Below are 23,393 nucleotides of genomic sequence, written 5' to 3'. Positions count from 1 at the left end.
ATACTTAATAATTATACAATTACTTCTACATTTGTAATCATACTTTATTTTTTTAATATTTGTTCTTTAAGATCTTTAAAAGTTCCTACCTGAATGTGACATTCTAGAGAAATTTATCATATATACAAGTTATATATATAACAAGATCTAGAAGTGCTTTAAATGCGGCATCCTAATAAACCCTAATAAGCCTTCTTTTGATATGCATTGATGCTAGGAGTGAAAGAGCCATAATTAAACTGAACAAGTGATTCATATAATAGCAGAAATAAGAGTTGCCAAAACATAACACAGATTTTGCCAAAGCAAGATAACTGGCAAGCCAGTTACTCTGACTTGAGGGGAATTACAAAGTCTGGTCCAAAGAGACTCCTCTTCCCACCAACATTATTTATCTATTTCACTTTTTTTTTTTTTTTTTTTTTTTTTACTCACTCTGTTTTTGGAACAGCTTTTCGCAGCCAGAAGAAATCAGACTGTGCTAAATACTTGCGAGTTTGCAGGACGTTGCCAAAGTAGTCAGATTCTGAAAACTTGATCTGAATAAAACAAACCATAAGGATCATTGTTCTAAGTGCAGATAAGAGATGGCTCTGAAAAAAAGACTTCAGTGCACAAATGAGTGATCAACAGAGAAGCTGCACTCTTCACCGCCTCTCTCAGCCATCATCAGTTAACAAAGCATTCACAAAGCCATGAAATTTCATCTCAGTGATTTTATTTTAAAATAAAAAGCACAAAAATCAATATGGTCATTTCTGGATCACAGTGAAAAAAAAAAAAAAAGAACAAGGCAAGCCGCAATAATTTACAATGTGTTTCCTTTGCTTTATAATTGAAAAATCTACTTGAACCCTTAGAGAACATATTATCTTAGATTTGAAATTTCTTGGCCCACATGATTCTTTGAACTTTTCTAAACTGTGTGCCTTATTTATTTGTCACATAGGTTCTTCTAGTAACATTCAGTTTTGTCAACTGAAACCTCATTTAGCTTATAGGTGATTATTTTAGTCGAATGTTCAATCTAATTTACTGTATTCGACATTTGCTCATGAAGGGGAAAAAAATGAAAGCTATTCAGAGACTTATTTTCCACCACAAGCACAATTGAGTCACAAGGACAATTTAATTATTAACAGAATTTATTTATTAACACCCAAAAATGTACTGGTCCCCAAAAATTAATGAAATTACAGAGGCAAGTCATAGATTACAGCTTGCATGGAAAAACAAGAAGTTGTTGGCTCACAACAATGTTGTCTAATAAAATAGGGAAACAGACAATTGATTCTTGAGTTCCCTTTTCATTTTTGAAAGGAAAATGGCAGCCAGTTTCAATTCTATAGGCACTCTCTACATGAAATTAGCAGTATTTAGTTAAAATATTCTAAATAATATCTGTGTAAAAGTAAAAGCTATGGTTTTAATGACCTCTAATGCTTTGGTTTTAAAATATAATACTGTATCAAATAAAATAAGAAAAATTATACATTGTAATAAGCAAATAACCAAGAGAATTAAATTCTTATTAGTTGTAATATTTTGTAAATTTAAACCATAAAACTCTTTTATAGGTAAAAATTAAAGTGCAGCAAGTGAATGTACAGAAAACCCACGGGGATTACAGTACAGATATAAATGTATATTTACAACTTGATGATTATAAACTTGACAGCGGCCTATTTGTTGGCCAATGTCTGGCTTAGGTTTATCCCCTAACATATAGTGGGTACCCATTATGTCTGTAGAGTAACTTTTATTAGTGATTCAGCTTAGTCTTTCCAGGGGGCCAGGCCAAAATAGAAAGAAAGGAGTAAAATAACTAAAAGCACAGGTAGAAAAGGCAGGAATGAAAGTATCAAATTCTGGTATCCTTAGTGTTCTACTTGACCAACCAGTTATCTACACTAATAAAAGAGAAATATGCAAATTGACCATACCTCCACAACACCCACCAGCCAATCAGGAGTATGTAAATTAACCCAAAAAAGATGGTGGGTTAATTTGCATACATGGGCGTGGAGTGGCCAGGCGGGGCGGGACACCTGCTATGAGGGGAAAGGTGGAGGATGGAGGGAGCTACAGGAGCGGCACTCCAGCCAGAGCGGAGAAGACTCAAGGCTCCAGCCTGAGCGAAGACAGAAGGTGGTGGCCAGAGCGAAGGCCTGGGTCCCAGGTACCAGAAGAAAACTGGTGCCGGCAGCCAGGGGAAGGAAGGCCTATTGCATAAATCTTCGTGCAATGGGCCTCTAGTAAAGATATAACTTTAAAATGTCCCTCCATCAATCCTCTTATGGGGGTAGCTGATAAATAAATAAATTGTAGTATAATCACATAATGGAAAACAATACAGCAGTTTAAACAAATGGTCTGTATGCATGAATATGAAATCATCTGAAAAGCAATGCTGAGTAAGACAAGTTATATGTCCGAAAGAATTTAAAAATTTATAACATGTAAAACAATAATGCATGTTGCTTACAGATATGTACCTATCTTTCACAAAAGCATAAAGAAATGCATGGGAATGATAAACACTGAATTCAAATTAGTGTTTATACCTAGGGAAGAGGAAGGCAGGGGAGAAGGATATTAGGTCAATGACAAGTGCACAAAGAATTTCCAATATATGTTTTATTCATTTAAAATATGTCTGTGCATGTATAAAGTTAATATGGCAATATGTTTAATGTTTGTTAAAGCTATTTGTTCAAAATAAGATTTTACCCTACTTTCCCAATGTTTTCAATTCTTCATATTAAAAAGAAATCTTATAATTAATTGTATTTTAAGGTAGATATTCGTACTCAGCCTCAGAAGAAACAGAGTAAGCGCCTTGTTTTAGGAAGCAACCTCATCTACTAATTCTAATGTATTCCCAGTTTCAAAAATGTGTCCACTATTCAACCCTTAGCTTTTTTCAGTTTTGTTCCCAAGATAGTTCTGCCAGAACTCTCAAAATATGACTGTAACAGAAAATTCAGATACATTCTTGGGTTCAGAACAATTTCCAGGAAATTCTCCCAAAGTAATTTCCATAAAAAATATTAACTTTTTGCCCTGGCAGGGTGGTTCAGTTGGTTGGAGCTACATCCTGTGCACCAAAGGGTTAACGGTTCAATTCCCAGTAAGGGCACATGCCCAGGTTGTGGGTACGTATGGGAGGCAACTGATCAATGTTTCTCTCTCGCATTGATGTTTCTCTCTCTCTAAAAAAAATCAATAAAAACTTATTTTTTAAAAATATTAACATTTTTGGTAATATCAGTAGAATCAGTTGTTACTTTTAGAAGGGTTTACTATTTGTGAGATTATCCTGTTCATCTGAGAAAAAAACTTGACATTCAGGTTGTTCTACAGATATCAAAAGAAAAACCAACCAAAAGTTTCCTAAAGAAGAGTCCCATGTCTAAAAATACTTTTAAGTAAATAAGGTCCTACCACATCCATGAAAATAACCATGAGGACCAAAACTCAGAGGTAAGTAATTACAATTTGTCAATAACTTATCATCTATGTTTAGAAGAACAATTTAAAATCTGTTTTATTAAATGGATAATATTTGCTATTTGCCTGGTTTAGTTGATCTATTCCATTTATTTAATGGAAGTTACAGGTGATAAGAGACAAATTTTACTTTTTCCTGTGAGACAGGTTAAGTGGGGGGATAGAAAAGGGTCAGCCACAGATATTACCTTGTGATAGATGGGACACAGTTAGAGAAATTACGCAACTTGGCAAAGCCATATGGTCCAAATCACTAGGTTCCTACTTCAATGTTATTTTCATTAGACTTACTAAGAAAACCAGTGATTTAACAGAAGGAGTACATGGAAGAAGGAGGAAAAGGTAGGAATTACGGTAAGAGAAGCAGTGACTAAATAAATCATGGTACAGTTTAGTTTACTTAACATATACAGCTGTTAAAATAATAGTAATGAAGGCTACAGAAGACAAGGACAAAATAATAAAGGTCAGTATACAAAATTATATATAAACATCAATTACAGCTATAAAAATAGAAAGAAATAAGACATTAAAACAAAATTATGTATTAGCATTTTTTAGTACCAATACCACAGGTACTATCTCATTCCTTTTCTCTAGTTCCCAAATTTCCACCATGTGAGAAACTTTGATAATTTCAAATATTTTAACAGGCCCTTGGGTAAGAAACAACTATGCAACTCAGCAACTACGGGGAAAGTTCCACTTGTAGAGATAGCAACAAGAATGAATGCACATGAGTCTTTTAAAACCACGTGTAATCTTCAAAAAAATGTTTAAACTCTGCAAGGGACAATAGTTGGCTGAACAGCCTCTTGTCCTTTTAGTTACTGGTGAAAATCTAGGTCAAGTTGGTAATGACTTTTAATCAATTCCATCGCCTGACTTTTCAATTGAGCGACCTTTGCAAAATTAATTGGGGCTCTTCTGTCCTTTCCTAAGAATAGCTATCCAGATCATAAAATTTAGGGGAATCTGAATTCCTCACCAAATGCCTCAGACTAAATAGAAGAATAGAGCTACCCCCACACACACACCAAAGGTGAAGAACATGTAATAAGGGCAGAGCAAGTATGTTCAGCTTCTCTGCAGAATCACTAAGTACATGTTGACTAAACACCACATAAGTCAATAGGAAGTATAGATTCTAGAATACTTTTTGTTTATGTTAAATCCATTTAAAGAGACTCAGAGATATATCCAAATATGTATAAGCAAGATTTTATATTAGGCACACAAAGAATTTTCTGAATACTTAATGCATCCAGATTTTTTATTTATGCTTTCCCTTATTTAAATAGGAAAGCAATATGCAAGATTGTTTTATTTAGATAGCTTTGTCCATAAGTAGTGTGCATGTGTGTACATGTGTGTACACACCTACATTCAAAATGTTTAACAACCTACATATACGGTACATTGCGGAAGATGCAGTTCCCACAAGCAGCCACAAAAGGTGAGATAGCAGTAGGTAGCACACCAAACAGGAACTAGATGGCACCAGATGCCCTGTCACCACCACCAGGGGTAAAGGGAAGTCTTGGTCTGCTCTGGCCAGTGGAGCACTCTAGATGAAGGCCAGGGTGTGGGAGTTACAGAGGGCTGGCTGGAAGGTTGGTGGATACCCCCTTCCAATGCCCACTCTTGGCTCTCCAGGGCCATGGTGGCCAGAGATCACTTTGGGAGGGCTGAGGGCAATGTTTTATTTTGATCTTCTACTAAATAGTACAGAGGTATTTCAATGTTTTAACAACCTGTCTTTCTGGAGCATTCCACCTAAATATTACCTCACTCTTGCATAGTGGCAATAGCACTCTGTCGTTTATACACACATAAAACACGCAACACATATAAATATTTATACATTTATACACACACACACACCACATATATATGAGTGCTCCACTGGCCATAGCAGACCAAGACTCACTCTAGAGAATATTATGTGGGTTCACATAATACCTATACATCTCTATATGTATATTTATGTTTATATGTATGTTTGTATCATTCACCAGAAACACTGATCTTTTCTGAAAATTTACCCATATCCAGCCCTGGCTGATGTGTCTCAGTTGGTTGGCATTATCCTGTACAGTACACCAAAAGGTTACTGGTTCAATTCCCGTTCAGGGCACATGCCCAGGCTGAGGGCTTGATCCCTGGTAAGGGGCGTGTAGGAGGCATCTGATTGATGTTTTGCTCTCACATCTGTATTTCTCTCCCTCTCCTTTCCTCTCTCTCTAAAAATCAATTGAAAATGTATTTTTTAAGTTACCCATGTCCAATTCTTCTAAGTAAATAGATGTCAGCTGTGATTCTGACTTGAGTCCCTACTACAATTCTCTGCTGGCTTTCACAAGAATGAGTCAAGTGCCTAATGGTGCCGATTACTTACTTATTGTCTCTGGGATACATGCCCACCCTTTTACTCTGTTCTAGAATGCTGGGGCTGGGCATCTGAAAACTATGTTTCCCAGGCTCCATTGCCAGTGAGCTCCCTGCCAATAGAAGGGACTGGGAGAAATCAGCAGGTGGCAGGAGGGGAAAGAATTCTGTATTTGATCTCTTTCATTCTTTCTCTCCTCTTTCTTTTTCTAACATTGACTGTAGAAGAATCTTCATCTCCTCCTCACAGTCCCAGCTAAAATGGCAGTTCCTCCTCTGTTCTCCTAAATGATGGTACCATCACTTCCTCCCTTTTGTGCCCCTAGATACAGGGATGGTAGTAGCTTCCTGAAGTTATCTCTGATCTACCTCACCTTCCTGATGTTTGCCTTCCCAACTATCTCCAGTATGAAATCTCCTCTCTTTGAAATACCTAGTGTGATCTGGGCTTTTCTTGATGATACAGTAATCTTTCCAAGGTTGGTATCATACCAGTCTTGAGTCTGTTTCCACCAAGGAGCAATAAAGGACCAGTTAGTAAGGCTAATTTGAAAATGTACTGATACCTACCGTTTTTGGCTAATCAGTAGGCTTTCCTGTATGCTACTGGGGGTTCACATAAAGGACATTTCCTTCATTCTTGCTCTTTCCAAAGACTACAAAAAGATTATTATTCAGGAAAAAAAATGGGTGTATCAATTTATCTTCTCTTCCTCAAAGGTTGCAGGGGGGGGGGGAATTTTCACTAATTCTTTACATTTGCCTCTAAGTTCTTTCCCAATTGCTCTTATCTCAACACAGACCCAACTTCGGTTTTCAGCCTTTCTCCTTGACCTTCATCTAATCCACTATCTAATGTCTATCCTCTTTCCTTTTGCGTTTGTACCTGGTAAATCATATCTTCACTTGTGTCAAATAAACTAAGCTGTTTTTCATTTGTAAAAGCCTCTCTCATGCTCAGAGCTTGTATAACCAGACATTTCTTATAGGCCCTATAGTAGTCCTTATCTACATATTTCTCCAAACTGAAAATACAGTCCCATTGTATACCTGCAATACTTTAGTCCTTTTGCTATTAACATCAGTGACACTATTGCTATCACATCAAGCAAGCATCCTTTACCTATTTTCTTTCTTTTTTCAAGTTTCATTTTATTCATATTCTCTATCAGTTTCCAAACACAAATGTCTTTTATTTTCATGTATTTGGATTTTTTCACTGTCTTTTAAAGTGTTAGGAACTCTTGGGTGTAATTGTGTCTGCTTTTTAAAAAAATATATTTTTATTGATTTCACAGAGGAAGGGAGAGAGAGATAGAAGCATTAATGATGAGAGGGAGTCATTGATCGGCTGCCTCCTGCACGCCCCCCACTAGGGGTGGAGCCCACAACCCGGGCATTGAACCGTGACCTCCTGGTTCATAGGTTGATGCTCAACTACTGAGCCATGCCGGCCGGGCAATTGTGTCTGCCTTGGTAATGAGTTACACAAAAACCATTTCTTCGCAAAAGTGCTTAAAAATCTTGGTTTCTAATGGCTTCTGTTCAGACCTTGAAGAAATGAGGGAAAATGCCCAACACCGCATCCTGTTCAGCATCTGGTACATTCTTTTTACAAAAGGTACCATATTCAGTGAGTCAAAAAATGTGGGGCACTGACTTTATTTTATTTTTTTAAATATTTTTATTGATTTTAGAGAGGAAGGGAGAGGGATAGAGAGATAGAAACATCAATGATGAGAATCATTGATCAACTGCCTCCTGCACGCCCCCTTCTGAGGATCGAGCTCACAACCCAGGCATGTGCCCTTGGCCAGAATCGAACCTGGGACCCTTCAGTCCGCAGGCCGACGCTCTATCCACTGAGCCAAACCGGCCAGGGCAGGGGCACTGACTTTAAACAGCAGCACACTGCCAACAAAACATGATCAACTAAATAGTGTGAGTGAGCCCTAAATACTACCTTATTTGATTAAAGCTTGAGACTGTTCCATTTGTACAGCCTTTTCAATCAATTTGAGATACCTGGATACTAGATGAGTTAATTCATAATGACTTTTCCAAACAAAAATAATTTACTATCAAAAATAATTTACTATCATGAAGATGTCATAATTAACTCTTATATTGTGCTTATTGTGCACCAGGATCAGTTCTCAATACTTTAAATATGTTCACTTATCTGATCCCCACAGCAGCTTTATAAGGGAGGGATTATTATTATCTCCACTAGAGGCCCGATGCACGAAATTCGTAGGCCTTCGCAGCCCCTGCTGCCTCGTGGTCCTGGCTGCCTCGTGGCCCTGCCCCCACCCACTGGTAACATTCGGAAGGTCTGTCCACCTTCTGGTCTAATTAGCATATTAGCTCTTTATTATATAGGATGTTGACATGAGGAAACTTAAGCACAGAGATCCTAGTTCACATAGCTATGGAATGGTAGACCACTACACCAAACTGCCTCTCAAACCTTATTATCTGTATCCTTGACTCGGAATATTTTCTGATCACATGTAATTGTACAGGTTCTCCTGCAAAGGTACTTTGTGCCCTGGTGATGTTCTTCTTAGCAGCAACGGTTCTCATATTAATCCACAAAGTAACAGCTACCATTTATAGGGAGCCTACATATGTGCCAGTCATTATGGTAGGTGCTTTTACATTTATATAATCTCCCTTAATCATCCCAGCAATACTAAGACTTGGTTATTATTATCTCCAAAATCCACATAACCAAAAGGAAGCTAAATGAAGTTATGCAAGCTATACAAAACCAAACTAGTTAGTGGAAGAGGCAGAACCACTCTAACACCTGCGCTGTTAACAACTGGACAATATGACCTTCCTTCTTCTCTCCGCCCTTCCAACCAGCTCTAGGCAAGCAGCTCCCACCAATTCTTCAAACCCACCCCTCTGTCCCTCCAGCACGGCCCCCTGACAAGGACCCTGCAGAACCCCCTTTCAGATGACAGGCAGAGCTTCCTAGGCCCAGATTTCAGTCCTGGCTTTGATACACTGTGTGGACTGAGGAAATCATTTAACTTCTTTGAGTCTCTACTTCCTTTTCTGAGAAATGGGGCTAAGCACCATGTACTTCAGAGGATCACTATGATGCTTAAAAGATAATGTACACGAATGTGTCAAGTGCATTAGTATTTTTAATTATCATAATAACTGTGAGCTTTTTCAGCATCAAAACAATGTAGAATAAGATAGGTGTCTGAACTTTGGGATACTGTGAAGCATAATTATCTTCCTCCATGACAACTAAATCAATACTTGGAAGGGCATATCTTAGAGTCCAATGGAAAAACTTTCTAATTAAAGCCTCTCATTTTTGAATAATCTTGCAGAATTCTGACATTCATCTACAAAGCTGGAATTGCTTTCAGATATACAACTTGTCAAACCTCAATTTCAGGTAAGAGCTATACCTCAGAACCAGTTATTTAAAGAATTCCAAAAAGAAGTACTTTTACAAGAAAATCCAGTGAATGGTTCAAACAGGAGTTTTGTAAGGAATCACAATTCTTTATCAGAAGTATTTAAAGAAAAGGAAATAACAGTGGTTGTGATTAGAAATACCTGTAGTGAATACATCTATTGGAAAATACATGTCCCAAAATATTGGAATAAAAAAGAATTATTAGTATTCCGACATCACTAACTACTGAAAATATACAGTCCAAGTCACAATAAATTATAGTCATATGTATATGCACTTAATTTGCAAAAACATTCACAAAGTTTAATAAAGTTAACTCCTATCTGGCAGATTTATTACTAGTCATTTAATATGAATGAAGCACATAAAGATTAACAACAAATATCATACATTCACCATAAGAACATACCCACTAATTGCAAAATACTCAATTTGCTTCATTCTTTCCTTTATGATTAAACTGGGCCAAATCCAAGCATTTTTGCTTTATGGTACCTACTCAGCTATACATTCTTTCTGACACTTCCTTTATTTTGAATCTGTTCTAAATCTTGTGATATGCCTAAATATTAAGGCTCATTTCTAGCCAAGGAATGAATAAAAAGTTGATGCTTTCTGGCACCACCAGGTTTAATTGCTTGGACTTGGGTTAACTGAAAGGCATGAGGCCAGTAAAACTTGCCAGAGGAAAAAAATACAGTAAATTTAGCACTTACTGCTTTGAGGTCTTCATTAACATAAGTATCATTCATTATAAACTCAGGATAGCCAACTTTTGACAAAACAGCTCTTGCCTATAGAAATGAAAAAGAAAATTTATGTCAGCATTTCAGCACTTAAACCATTAATAATCACAGAATGTAGGAATGCAACCTTCACCTGAAAACTACATTTACTGAATATCTACTATATGCAACCCACTGTGAAGGGCAAAAAAAAAAAAATTGTTAGTCACTGCCCTAAAGCACTAAAAAAGAAACTATAGTGAATGTAGCAAATAACTGTATGTAGAACATAAATAAAATAAAGGTTTTAATAAAAATAGACACTATTGTTATCGAAGTCCAGAGCAGAGATTATTTCCACATGGGGAGAATGCTTAATGGAGCAGGGGCCAAACTGACTCTTAATAGAATGGTTGGGATTTCAAATTGCAGAGCCGAGCAGAAGGGCACTCCAGGAGAGGAAGCAGCAGGGGCAAAGGCAGGGAGATGGAAACAAAGGGCATGTGGGAGAGGCGGTGAGGAGCTGCTATACTTGGACCAGGAAGCACATGGGCGGGAAGCAGAGAGCAGTACAGAAAAACTGGCTTGAGCTAGATCACAGGGATTCCCGAATGCCACACTAGTCTAGATTTTATTTTACAGATAATAGAGAACTAAATATTGTTAGCAGGAGTAAAATGAGAGAAGCCACACTTCAGCAAGATTATCCGTGCAAAATTGTGAATGGTGAAAGATTGGAGGGAGGGGGGTCCAGCCTAATTTAGAATGCATTATAACCATCCTTTTGACAGCCATCCTAATTATTCCCTGTGTTTTGCAGCATATACAGAATGGATAAAGCATTCACCTTAGGCACATACAAGAAACCTCCACAGGAGGAACAGGCAAACTATGGCTCCTAAGCCAAATCTATTCCTCCCTCCCTCACATCTGCTTTTATAAATAAAGTTTTATTGTGACACTGCCATGCCCACTCATTTACATGTAATCTATGGCTGCTTTTGCACTGCAATGATGTTGTTGACTAGTTGGAACAGAAACTCTGTGGCCCACAAGGCCTCAAATGATACTACCTGGCCCTTTATAGAAAAGGTTTTCCAACCCTTGCATTTGCAAGTGAAAATTTTTCTCTCTCCTCAGATTCCGGGTTTCATAAAAACAAAAGAGCAGTTTACTCAAAGAGTAAGTACGTTATTGGGGCTTTCCCCAAGTCTACTGGGACCCCTTTAATCACTTCTGTACATCCCCTCCCCAACATCTATATTCTTTTTCCAAAATATATTTATATTATTGATTTCAGAGAGGAAGGGAGAGGGAGAGAGAGCTAGAAGCATCAATGATGAGAGAGAATCAATGATCAGCTGCTTTCTGCACGCCCCACACTGGGGATCGAGCCCGCAACCAGGGCATATGCTCTGACTGGGAATCAAACCATGACCTCCTGGTTCATGGGTGGACACTCAACCACTGAGCCACGCCAGCTGGGCTCTTTTTCCTTTCTAATGGCCAGCACCTGAGAGTCTGAAGATCCCTGGGAGTTTATCTGTCTCCAAACACATCCCCATACCAGCAGCCCTCAGCTAGTGACTGACGGCAGGAGCATGAAAGCCAAGCAGCTCTGTTGCAGTTCAAGACAAACTTCAAGGTATAACTGGTGCTCCAGAGTTCCCCCAAGGATCAGACTGTCTGAGATTTCCCCTGAAATTCAGCCTTGCCCATCTCTCACCCTTCCCTGTCTAGCTTCACTCATTCCCTTGCTGGTTGCTCTTGAGAGCACTTGCTGAATAAATCAAAAATCACTTGCACAAAAATCCTCATCACCAGCTTTGCCTCCGGCTTTGCCAAGATAAGACCCCAGGCAACCCCAAAAACATTGAGTATTTTTCCAGCAAAGAAAAATCAGTGACCTTTATATACTGCTCTTGGTAACGAGTTTTTTCCTTCACTCCCTTTCAATTTTCCTCACTCAAAATATAAATAGAATTAAGATAGTACATTTTCCTTATCTTCTTCGAGATAATTCAAATGTTAAATATCAGCAGACACCTGAAACTCAAGACTCAGAAAGGATTTTACAAGTGCCATAGGACACAGTTATAATGGAATTTGCTGTTCCAGAGACGCAAATATAGCATAGGTCAAATTCTGTCTTCAAAGCCCCGTGAGTTACACTGAAAGCCTGATGTGACCCAGATATCAGCTAAGTAGAGATTACAACTCTCTCCTCAACACCAAACAATATGGCATCTGTCTATAGGTTACCATGTTCCAAGATTGTTTCATTATTTTCCTCCTTGTATTTAATACCTCATTGTATTTTATCAGCTCACCACAAGGCACATACATACCTACAGCAAATAAAGAGCTCCAGACAGTTTCCCCCAAAATAAAGACATGTACAAGCTGAGTCATCCACAACTGTTTTCTGAACACTGGTCTTTCCACAGCATACTGGTGAATTATGCATTGTTTTACAAACCTCACGCTCTGAGACCCCCCACTGCATTATGAAACTACACAGAATATATTATCTTCTGCACCAGCTATGCAGGTCATTGAATCCTTTTCTTTTTTCTTTTTTTTTAGCAACACCATAACTTGAACAGAGCCAGAGCAGAGAAATGATTCCTATTCATCTTCCAAGGACACAGAGGTTGAATAAGGTAATAATACTAGTAGCAACATTGCCAAAATCTGAACAGTTATCTTCTTGCCAAAATGTGCCAAATAAATGTCTTTATTCAAACTTAAATGCTCCTTCTGCCAGTGTGTTGTCAATTCCACATCATCCCATCCCACCCCATTCTCCATTCTTCCCTGAGAAGCTTCAGAACTACATCTCCCAAAATTCCATGGGCATGGTTCCAGGTTAGTCTCTGCCAATTAGAAGCACTAGCAATCACTGTTGGTAGCCTTGGACAGGTACAAGACATCTGCAGACAGCAAATACAACACTTTGTCAGAAGCTTCCAGGCATTCTCCTGAGAAGACCCCTTTTGTGTTAGGGCAGCAGAGATCATAGGCAGACTCTGCTCTTCACTCCCCAGCCTTCCCAATGGCTGCATAAGCCCGCAATTCCCCATATTACATATCTTCCTGCTTCATATACTTAGAAGGGCATCTCTATTCCTGAATAAACTCTAACTGATATACACTTTAAGTCAAATAGTGATCACATCACCTTTTACTTTTTTTCAGAATAAAGGCAATGAAGCACCAACAGTTTAATGACTTGTTGAAGGGTAAAGTATTAGTGAGGCAGGCCTGAAATCAATTGTCTCACAGGCTACATGGACAAGAAGCAAAGGCAAGTCCCACTGCAAATACTGAGAGAATAGTGGCATTAATAGATAGCAGACTGTATATTATGTCCTGCAAAAAATATTTCCTAGCCTACTTGTGGTTGATAAAAAATTCCAGTTTTCCTTAACCAGTGCATGTATCCCCATCCCTTATTCACACAAACCTCTGGAAAGAGTGTGCTCATGACAACCGTCTATTATCTACCTAATATCCATTCTCCTTTCCTTCCCTTTCTATCAGACCCAAATTCTGATCGGGGAGATAATGAACCCAACAAAAAATAGATGCATTTCCCAGCTTCCTTTGCAGCTAGAGTTGGCTGTGGGATGAGATTCTGGCCAATGACATACAACGAAGTCTTTGGTCCACTTTCACAAATCCATTTTCAAACAGGATAGACTCTCTTGGCATATGCTTTCTGCCTTTATGCCAGTTTCTCTGCCTTAGCACTACTGACATTTCAGGCCAGATAATTCTTGTTGTGAGCACTGTCCTGTGCACTATAAATTTAGCAGCATCTTTGGCTTCTACACACTAGATGCTAGTAGTAATACACACACACATCCTAAGGTTGTGACAACCAAAAATGTCTCCAGGTGTTGCCAAATATCTCTTAGGGACAAAATCACACCCAAATGAGAGCCACTGTTTTAGCCTTTCCTCTTCTTCCTCTCTGTAATGCTGATTCAATGCTAAGGGTAGAGCAGTTGTAACCACAGGCAATAAACATGAGAAAGAAATCTACAGGCTAGAGATGCTGGAAAGAATCATTAATGGTATCTGAATCCCACCATATCAGGCCTGAAATGCCTTTTACCCCCTCCAGGACAGGAGGAAAATAAACCCCTTATTTAAGGCACTGTATGACATGTTTTCTTTTAGCTGTAGTTGGATGTAATCCTAACACACCCTCCTATTCATCAGATACAGTTTGAAGGGGAAAACCCAGTACCTACTTCATAAGGTTGTCTGTAGTGATTCAGGATGACATACGTAAAGCACTTTTTATGCCTTGATCCAGACTATACGATGAATAAATATTGCCTGTATACTACACAGGGAAGTAGAAACATGACTTCTTCCAAGGATTTAGAATAACTGTTGGGTGCCTGTTTGGACGGTCTTGGACAGGAGCTCAGACGACATCACACCCTTAATTGAATATCTGAACTCCCCTGCGGACATGTCACTCTCTTTGGTCATAGGCCCAGTTTCAGGGGGCCACACAAAATGGTGAGAAAGAAAGGCTGTTGAAGCAACTCTGAGATCAATGGGGAGACAAATATACCCACGAGGTTCTTAGAGCACGGTGAAAAAATTCTGGAGCAAAGCCAGACTCTTAGCATGAGCCAGATAACCCAGGCTATTCACACCCCAAAAAATTCTGAGGATTCTTTTGAGGTACCCTATTTGCACACCTCAGAAAATGGATACAAGAAACACTATGAAAGCTGATTCTAGAAAAGATCAACAGTTGCCTTCGCTATTTGCCATCTTAATGTTGCCTTCCCCTCCTTTCTCTTTCCTGCATCCATTCCTCTCAACACCTAGCTAGCAGGCCCTGGGTGTCACAACACTTGCTCTCCAAACACACCCAAACTGGCCTTTCCTTGGCAATACACTCTGCTCCAAATTCATCTCCTTTTCCCTCTTCAACCATCAAAAATGTTATTCTCGCAAAGCAGCTTATCCATTAGCTGTCATTGGGTCCTCAAACTAATTTAAAATAAAATGTGAGTGACTAATAGGAATCATTAACCCTGAAGAAATATCTGTATTTAAGAATGGTTCATTAACCAAAGGGATAAATCCAATTATATGGGAGATTTTATAACTAAGAGAGCCTTCCTTCTCATACCACTCAAATTAAGCCAATAGCCTGTTCCACATAATAACCATTGTGTTGCTCACATGGAACACAGTGGAAGGCACATAGCAAGTGATCAATGCTCAATATATATTGACTCATATAATTATTAATTTGATAACCCCATTCTGATCAATGTCACCAATCGTATCAGAAAATATGAAAAGTTATAGTCTAAAATATGACCAAGAACATCATTCAATGCTGCTCACATCATGACATATTTCCATATTAACTGACCTTACCATAGGAGAAAAATGAGGAGAGAGAGGAAAATGAGGAGAAAGAGAGAAAGACTTTGTAAGAACCTAGGGAACTTTCTTTAAAATGAAGCAATGTTTCAAATCCATTGAAATCTAGTCTTGATGATAACCAAAACTATATTTGTAATTTATTTATAGTGTGTATGGGGGGGAGGTTAATTTAATGTCATAAGACTACAAAGGACACAGTTCCTTAACATTATTGGAAGGTAGTAGATTTGAAATATCAAAAATATCTTCCTTTATTTCAGCATTTCTCCATGATTATAATAAATCATCAAGAGCCAAAATATATGAAAAGTGTTTAATTAAAAAAGATAATATCCATGTTCAATCTCCCTGATAAAGTGAGAAGATCCTCTTAAAAAGATAACATTGCTTATATTAAAGGAGAGAACAGTTTTCACAAGGATGATGCCTTGTTTCTTTTTAAAATTTCCATTAAAATCCTTGGTAATACTAAATTAAAAAAAAAATTATACTTAAGATTGCCAACAAAATAGGAAATGGACTTAGATATAAAACTATATTTTTAACATAGCTTTTTCAATCAATTGACAAATACTGACAATGCAGTCTTGGTTCAGGACTCTCCTCAGTTCTAAAAGACATAATATATAAATGATCCATGGCCTCCCTGTATTTGTATAAAGGAAATGAGGAAAAACATTCTATGACTACCAGACATTATCATGACTACAAAGAATCAGCAATACCTTAACTTTCTGAACCTTTCTGGTTTCCTCATTTGTAAAATGTGGAAAGCTTACTTCTAATACCTACACAGTGAAATGGAGAGTTTGAAAGAGACATTTGGATGATAAAGGAATTGGGAAAGAAGTTGAATTATCTAGATCAGGGGTGAACAGACTTTTTCTATAAAGGGCCAGATAGTAAATAATCTTAGTTTTGCAGACCAGATGATCTCTATCACAACTTTTTTAAAAATATGTTTTTATTGATTTCAGAGAGACGAAGGGAGAGGGAAAGAGAGATAGAAATATAAAAGATGAGAGAGAAGCATGGATCAGCTGCCTCCTACATACCCCCTACTGGGGATCGAGCCCAAAACCTGGGCATGTGTCTTGACCAGGAATCGAACTGTGACCTTCTTGTTCACAGGTCAATGCTCAACTACTGACCCACACTGGCTGGGTTCTATCATAACTTCTTAACTCTGCTGTTGTAACTGGGAAAGCAGCTGTAGATGACACGGACATAAATGGCTGTAACTATGTCCCAGGAAAACTTAATTTATAGGCTTCCAGTCAAAATGGTGGAATAGGTAAATTTGTATCCTCCCACAATCACATCAAACTTAGAACTAAACTACAGAACAACCATCATTCATAACCACCAGACAGCAGGCTGAATGGAATTCTACAAGGGAATTAAAGCAGACTGGTAGGAGGGGCTGCAATGCAGGCCCCACCCGCATATATAGAGGTCTTCCCTGAGAAGCGAGGGGTCCCAGGCCTTCACCAGGCCCCCTAGCCTATGGTTCCGGTGTCAGGAAGAGAACTCCCCATAGTTTCTGTCTGTAAAAACCAGCGGGGATTGTGGCTGAGAGGGAGGGCAACTAGAGCCCTAGGCAAGCCTCTTAAAGGGCCTATGCACGTACTTACTTAGACTCACTCCCTCTGAGCTCCAGCACTAGGACAGAAGCTCAAAAAATGCCAGGAATATACAGGGAGGAATTGAATTGTTTGGCTTCAGAGCAAGAGCTGAGGGTCAGCTTTCTCCCAGACAGAAGTGCTGGCAGAGGCCACTGTGCCTTGATGAGCCATTCTCCCCAAAAGCCAACAGGTAGGCGCCATATCTGAATCTTCATCAACCTGGCTAGCACTGTTCACTCCTCTGGTGATTCCCTGAGATCCCACCCCACCCAAACTGCAGGCCCACCCAAGCCATTTCCAGTGCTTTTTCCATACAAATGGTCTGTCTTGGCTCATGCTACAGACTTTCCTAAAACATCTCAAATAAGCAGCATCTGGCCTTGGCATGCCCTGAACCTCTCTTTAAGTGGACCCTGGCCTGGCTCTAGCAGAAGCTGGCCTTGGTTCACAGCTTGGACCATCCCAGGCACATACAAACCAGCACAAGTAGCAGGTATCTGAAGATGGCTTTGTAGCTCATGCCAAGTGGCTCCAGATAGGGCACAGGTAGTGCCTGACATTGGCCTGCATTTCCTAGGAGGCCTCTAAACCAGTTCACCCAGTGGCCAGCTTCTGGACAGCTTCAGACCACACCACAGCATCACTCAACCACCTCCACAAGCGACACACTCAACAGGCAGACTCATCCAGCACTCATTCAGAGCCCTGCTGAAACAAGTCCTGCTTCATGGGGTGGGATCCTCCAGAAAAACAACTAAACAAAATGAAGACAAGCAATCTACCAGATGCAGAGTTCAAAACACTGGTTATAAGGATGCTCAATAAACTTAGGGTAAGAGTAGATTAACTTAGTGAGGACTTCAACAAAGAAATAGGAAACATAAAATCAAAGATATAAATCATAAAAAAAGAACCAGTTAGAAATGAAGTATACAATAACTGAAATGAAGAATACTTTAAAGAGAATCAACAGTAGATATTGCAGAGGATTAAATCAGAGATTTGGAAGATAAGGGAGCAGAAAAAAAAAATAACCAGAACAGCAAAAAGAAAAAAAAACAGAATTTTTAAAAATGAGGTTACTTTAAGGAGCCTCTAGGACAATTTCAAGCATATCAACATTTGCATCATGGGGGTGCCAGAAAGAGAGGAGAAAGGGCAAGAAATTAAAAACCTATTTGAAAAAAATAGTAACAGAAGACTTCCTTAACCTGGTGAAGGAAAAAGATGGACAAGTCCAGGAAGCACAGAGAGTCCCAAACAAGATCAACCCAAAGAGACACCAAGACACGGTATAATTAAAATGCCAAAGGTTAAAGACAGAAAGAGAATCTTTAAAGCATCAAGAGAGGAACAGTTAGCTATTTACAAAAGAGCTTCCATAAGATTTCCAGCTGATTTCTCAACAGAAACTTTGCAGTCCAAATGAGATTGGCACAAACCATTCAAAGTGATAAAGAGCAAGGAGCTACAACCAAGATCACTCTACCTGGCAAAGCTATCATTTAGAATTGAAGGTCAGATAAAGAGCTTCCTAGACAAGAAAAGCTAAAGGAGTTCATCAACACCAAAACAGTATTACATGAAATGCTAAAGGGTCTTCTTTAAGAAGAAAAAAAGTTTTAATAAAATGGCAATAATTATTTTAAGTGCAAATGCAAAGGAATTAAATGATGTAATACTGTACATAAGCTCTAATTGAAAAATAAAAATTATTTTTTTGTTTAACCCCTTCACTTTTTTAACCAGCCCCGCAATGCCCCTTCCCTTTGACAGCTGTCAGTCTGTTCTCTCTATGAGTCTGTTTCTATTTTGTTTGTCAGTTTAATTTGTTCATTAGATTCCACATATAAGTGAGATCATATGGTACTTGTCTTTCTCTGACTGGCTTATTTCACTTAGCATAATGTTCTTCAGGTCTATCCATGAGGCTGTAAAAGGTAAGATGTCCTTTTTCACTAGTATTCCATTGTGTAAGCAAAAAAAAAAAAAAAACACACACACACACACAAACCACCACCTCACAAACACAGACAATAGTATGGTGATTACCAGAGGAAAATAGAGGAGGGGAGAAGTATAAGAAGAAACAGCGGGGTATAAATGGTGATGGAAGGAAACTTGACTTAGGGTGGTGAACACACAATACAATATACAGATGAAATATTGTAGAACTGTACACCTGAAACCTACATAATTCGATTAACCAAAGCCAGTTAGCATTAAGTTGACTGGCAAAAATGTCACCACAATAAATTCAATAATCCTACCTAATAAAATAGTAATATGCAAATTGACCGCACCTTCGCTATGCCCAAGCCACGCCCACCAGCCAAAGCCACACCCACCAGCCAATCAGGGCAAGTATGCAAATTACCCAACAAAGATGGCAGCTAATTTGCATACGCTGAGAGAGGGAGGAGTGAAGACTGAAGACAACTTAGAAGGAAGAGGGAGGAAAAGCGGAAAGCAAGGTGGCTGCCAGAGGGAAAGCCCGGGCGGGGCGGAGCGGGGTGGAACAGGGCGGAGCAGGGCGGGCGGCAGTGGCGAGCAGGTGCAGGCGCGGTGGCCGCAAAGGCAGCGGCAGCAGCAGCGCACACAGCTGCAGCGGCCGCTTGCAGGATTCTTCCTGCAAATGGGCTACTAGTCCTATCTAATAATAGACAAATATGCAAATTGACCATACCTCCAACACACCTACAAGCCACGCCCACAAGCCACGCCCACCATCCAATCAGAGCGAGTATGCAAATCAACCCAAACCAAGATGGCTACAGCCACAGAGAGCAAGGGTTCCTAGGTAACAGAGGAAGCCAAGCTTTCCACCTGCCCTTGCCAGGCCTAAGCCTCCACTCAAGCTACAAAGTTTCAATTATAGAAGGTAAACAAATTCAAACAAATGGCGGCAGAATGGAGCTTGAGAGAGCAGGCCAGGGTTGCCGCCAGCAACAGGGGAAGCAAAGCTTTCCGCACACCCTGGCCGGGCCCACCTGCTTAAGGCAACAAAGTTTCAATTATAACCCCAACAGAAATGGCTGCCGGCCTTGGAGGGAGCCCCAGGCTTGGCTCCACTCCAGGCTACAAAGTTTCAATTGTAGAAGGAAAATAAATTCCAGATACCAAGGCCTCCGCTTGGGTTGCCAGGGGGCGTGGCCGGCCTGCAAACCACCACAGGCCCCTCACTCAGGCCGCCCCATGCCCCAAGGGAACCCCACCCTGATCAGGGACACCCTTCAGGGCAAACCAGCTGCCCCCCACCTGTGCACCAGGCCTCTATCCTATCTAATAAAAGAGTAATATGCAGATTGATCATCACTGCAACACACAATATAGCTGCCCCCATGTGGTCAAAGATCCTGCCCCCATGTGGACACAAGATGGCCACCACAAGATGACCAGCAGGGGAGGGCAGTTGGGAGGCACCTGGCCTTCAAGGGAGGGCAGTTGGAGGTGATCAACCCTGCAGGAGAGGGCAGTTAGGGGTGACCAGGCTGGCAGAGGAGGGAAGTTGGGGGCAAACAGGCTGGCAGCAGAGTGGTTAGGGGGTGATCAGACTGGCAGGCAGAAGCGGTTAGGGGCAATCAGGAAGGCAGGCAGGCAAGCAGTTGGGAGCCAGCAGTCCTGGATTGTGAGAGGGATGTCCGACTGCCCGTTTAGGCCCGATCCCACCGGACATCCCTCAAAGGGTCCCATATTGGAGAGGGTACAGGCTGGGCTGAGGGACAACCCCCTCCATGCACAAATTTCGTGCACCAGGCCTCTAGTAAATAAATAAAAGAAAAATAGTCCTGGCTGGTGTTGCCCAGATGGATGGAGTGTCATCTGTACATTAAAAACAGTGGCAAGTTCGATTCCTGGTCAGGGCAGATTCCAGGTTGCAGATTTGATCCCCAGTCAGGGTGTGGGTGGCAAATGATTGTTTCTCTCTCCTCTCCTCTCCTCTCCTCTCCTCTCCTCTCCTCTCCTCTCCTCTCCCCTCCTCTCCCTTCCCCTCTTCTCTCTCTCTCTCTCTCTCTCTCTCTCTCTCTCCCCCTAAAATCAATTTTAAAAATTTTAAATAAAAAGTATTTAATTTTTTAAATTTTTTATAGACACAAAATATTGAATCTCATATACTTTTATGTATCACTAGAGGCCCGGTGCACAAAATTCGTGCACTAGGGGGGTGTCCCTTAGCCCAACCTGCACCCTCTCCAATCTGGGACCCCTTGGGGGATGTCCGACTGCCTATGGGATCGGGCCTAAACAGGCAGTCAGACATCCCTTCCATAATCCGGGACTGCTGGCTCCCAACTGCTCGCCTGCCTGCCTGATTGCCCCTAACCGCTTCTGCCTGCCAGCCTGATCACCCCCTAACCACTCCCCTGCCAGCCTGATCGACGCCTAACTGCTCCCCTGCCGGCCCGATTGTCCCCAACTGCCCTCCCCTGACAGCCTGGTCACCCCCAAATCCCCTCCCCTGCATATTCCCTCTTTATTAGATAGAGTTTTTTCTTTAACATATTGGACAGCCCTAACTGGTTAGCTCAGTGGATGGAGCATCGGCCTGCAGACTCAAGGGTCCCAGGTTCAATTCTGGTCAAGGGCATGTACCTTGGTTGAGGGCACATACCCAGTGGGGAGTGTGCAGGAGGCAGCTGGTCGATGTTTCTCTCTCATAGATGTTTCTAGCTCTCTATTCCTTTCCCTTCCTCTTTGTAAAAAATCAATAAAATATATATTTTTAAAAAGAAACATTTAAGGTTCCTCCATATCTGCCTGGCTGGTGTGACTCAGTGGTTGAGACCCCAGGCTGCCACTGGGAGGGGATCGCTCCGTGGGGGTGCGCACCCCTCCCAGGCTGAGACCCCAGGCTGCCGCTGGGAGGGGATCGCTCAGTGGGGATGCTGGCGCCTCCAAGGCTGAGACCCCAGGCTGCTGCTGGGAGGGGATCACTCCATGGGGGTACAGGTGCCTCCAAGGCTAAGACCCAAGGCTGCAGCTTTGTGAGTGTGGGATCACTCCGTGAGGAGTGAATTTGTTTTTGTTTTTTATAAAGGGTCAGGAAGACCTCTGGACAGCATTCCGCCAGGCTGCTTACTCTGCTGGCTCTCAGCGGCAGCCCTCTCTGAGACTGGCTGACTCTGGTGGGGCTGAGAGGACTGGGCGCCCCATCTTGTGGCTATGGGTGCCGCCATTTTGTCACGGAGTGATGGTTAATTTGCATGTTACCCTTTTATTAGATAGGATGATATAGTCTTCTTCTTTTGATTTCTTTAAACAATTTAAAAATGTAAAATCTGTTCTTAGCTTTTGGGTGATACAAATACAGGCAGCATGGCATGCCGAACATAGTCTGAGAGCCACACTTTGCTGGGCTGAATTATCACAAAGATAATTCAATGAGAGTAGATTGTTCAGTGAGCTACCTCAATTAGTGGCACAGAGCCTAGTACACAGTAAGTGATCAACACTGCTTTCCAAATTGAACAGTATTAAGTGTGTGTATGTATGTGTGTTTGTGTGTGTGTGCATGCACATGTGGGTTTGTGCATCTGTGGCTTAGCTACATTTTTTTTGTTTTGGTCTTTGCTACTACTTACATGTATATGCAACAAATCTTAATTGCTTAGTTTATTACTTGCCCTAAAATCTTAGGGCTACAGCTTTAAAAATTACAATTAATTTCTGTGGAAATAACAGAGCTCATAAAGTGAAGATTATTATTTTGAGAGAGGAAAATATCACAATTGAACTCCAAAACACATTGAAAATTTAAAACACGATATGATTTAAACTCAAGGACACCCCCCACCCCTGCAGAAGTTTCCACAAAGTATACTACAACTTGATAGTGCCGGGGGAAAGAACAGAACCAAACGTAATTCTGCTTTATTTGGCTGTGAGCTCTGAAGCAGCATACAAGTTTTACACAGATGACCAAACTGATTTAAAGATTGGTTAAGTTGACTGCTTTACTTCTGAATTTTCAAAGCCATTTACGAGTAGTATTAAGCTGATCGGCAAAAGGCAAGACAGAAAGCTCATTTGTTTTAATCCCCACTGACTTGTCTATTTAGGAGAGTCAGGTAAATTTCAAATGCCTTGCATGTATTACATCAAGGCCTTCTCTTTAATCACTTAATTAAATAGCTTTGTGTTTTTTCTCTACATAGTTAAGTCTCTGCATATTTTTCTTTTTTATTAAATTAACCAACATAAGAAAACATGGAACAACTGATGATCAACTGCCCTTTAATAAACAATTTATAGCACAACATTCTTAAGTTTGCAATG

General features: G+C 40.4%; 1 protein-coding gene across 1 annotated transcript in view; it reads right to left on the bottom strand.

Annotated features, from left to right (window-relative positions):
• PHEX (phosphate regulating endopeptidase X-linked) overlaps window positions 1–23,393 on the bottom strand; it is a 225,337-nt gene that overhangs the window by 64,807 nt on the left and 137,137 nt on the right. The window contains exons 13-14 of the mRNA XM_008154575.3: window positions 10,060–10,137; window positions 436–539 (exon numbers count right to left, since the gene is read on the bottom strand). Coding sequence (XP_008152797.1) covers window positions 436–539; window positions 10,060–10,137 — 182 coding nt within the window. The remainder of the gene's footprint in view (window positions 1–435; window positions 540–10,059; window positions 10,138–23,393) is intronic.

The sequence above is a fragment of the Eptesicus fuscus genome, chromosome 1 (assembly GCF_027574615.1).
Source record: "Eptesicus fuscus isolate TK198812 chromosome 1, DD_ASM_mEF_20220401, whole genome shotgun sequence".
NCBI lineage: Eukaryota > Metazoa > Chordata > Mammalia > Chiroptera > Vespertilionidae > Eptesicus > Eptesicus fuscus.
This window is presented reverse-complemented; position numbering and strand designations above follow the sequence as displayed.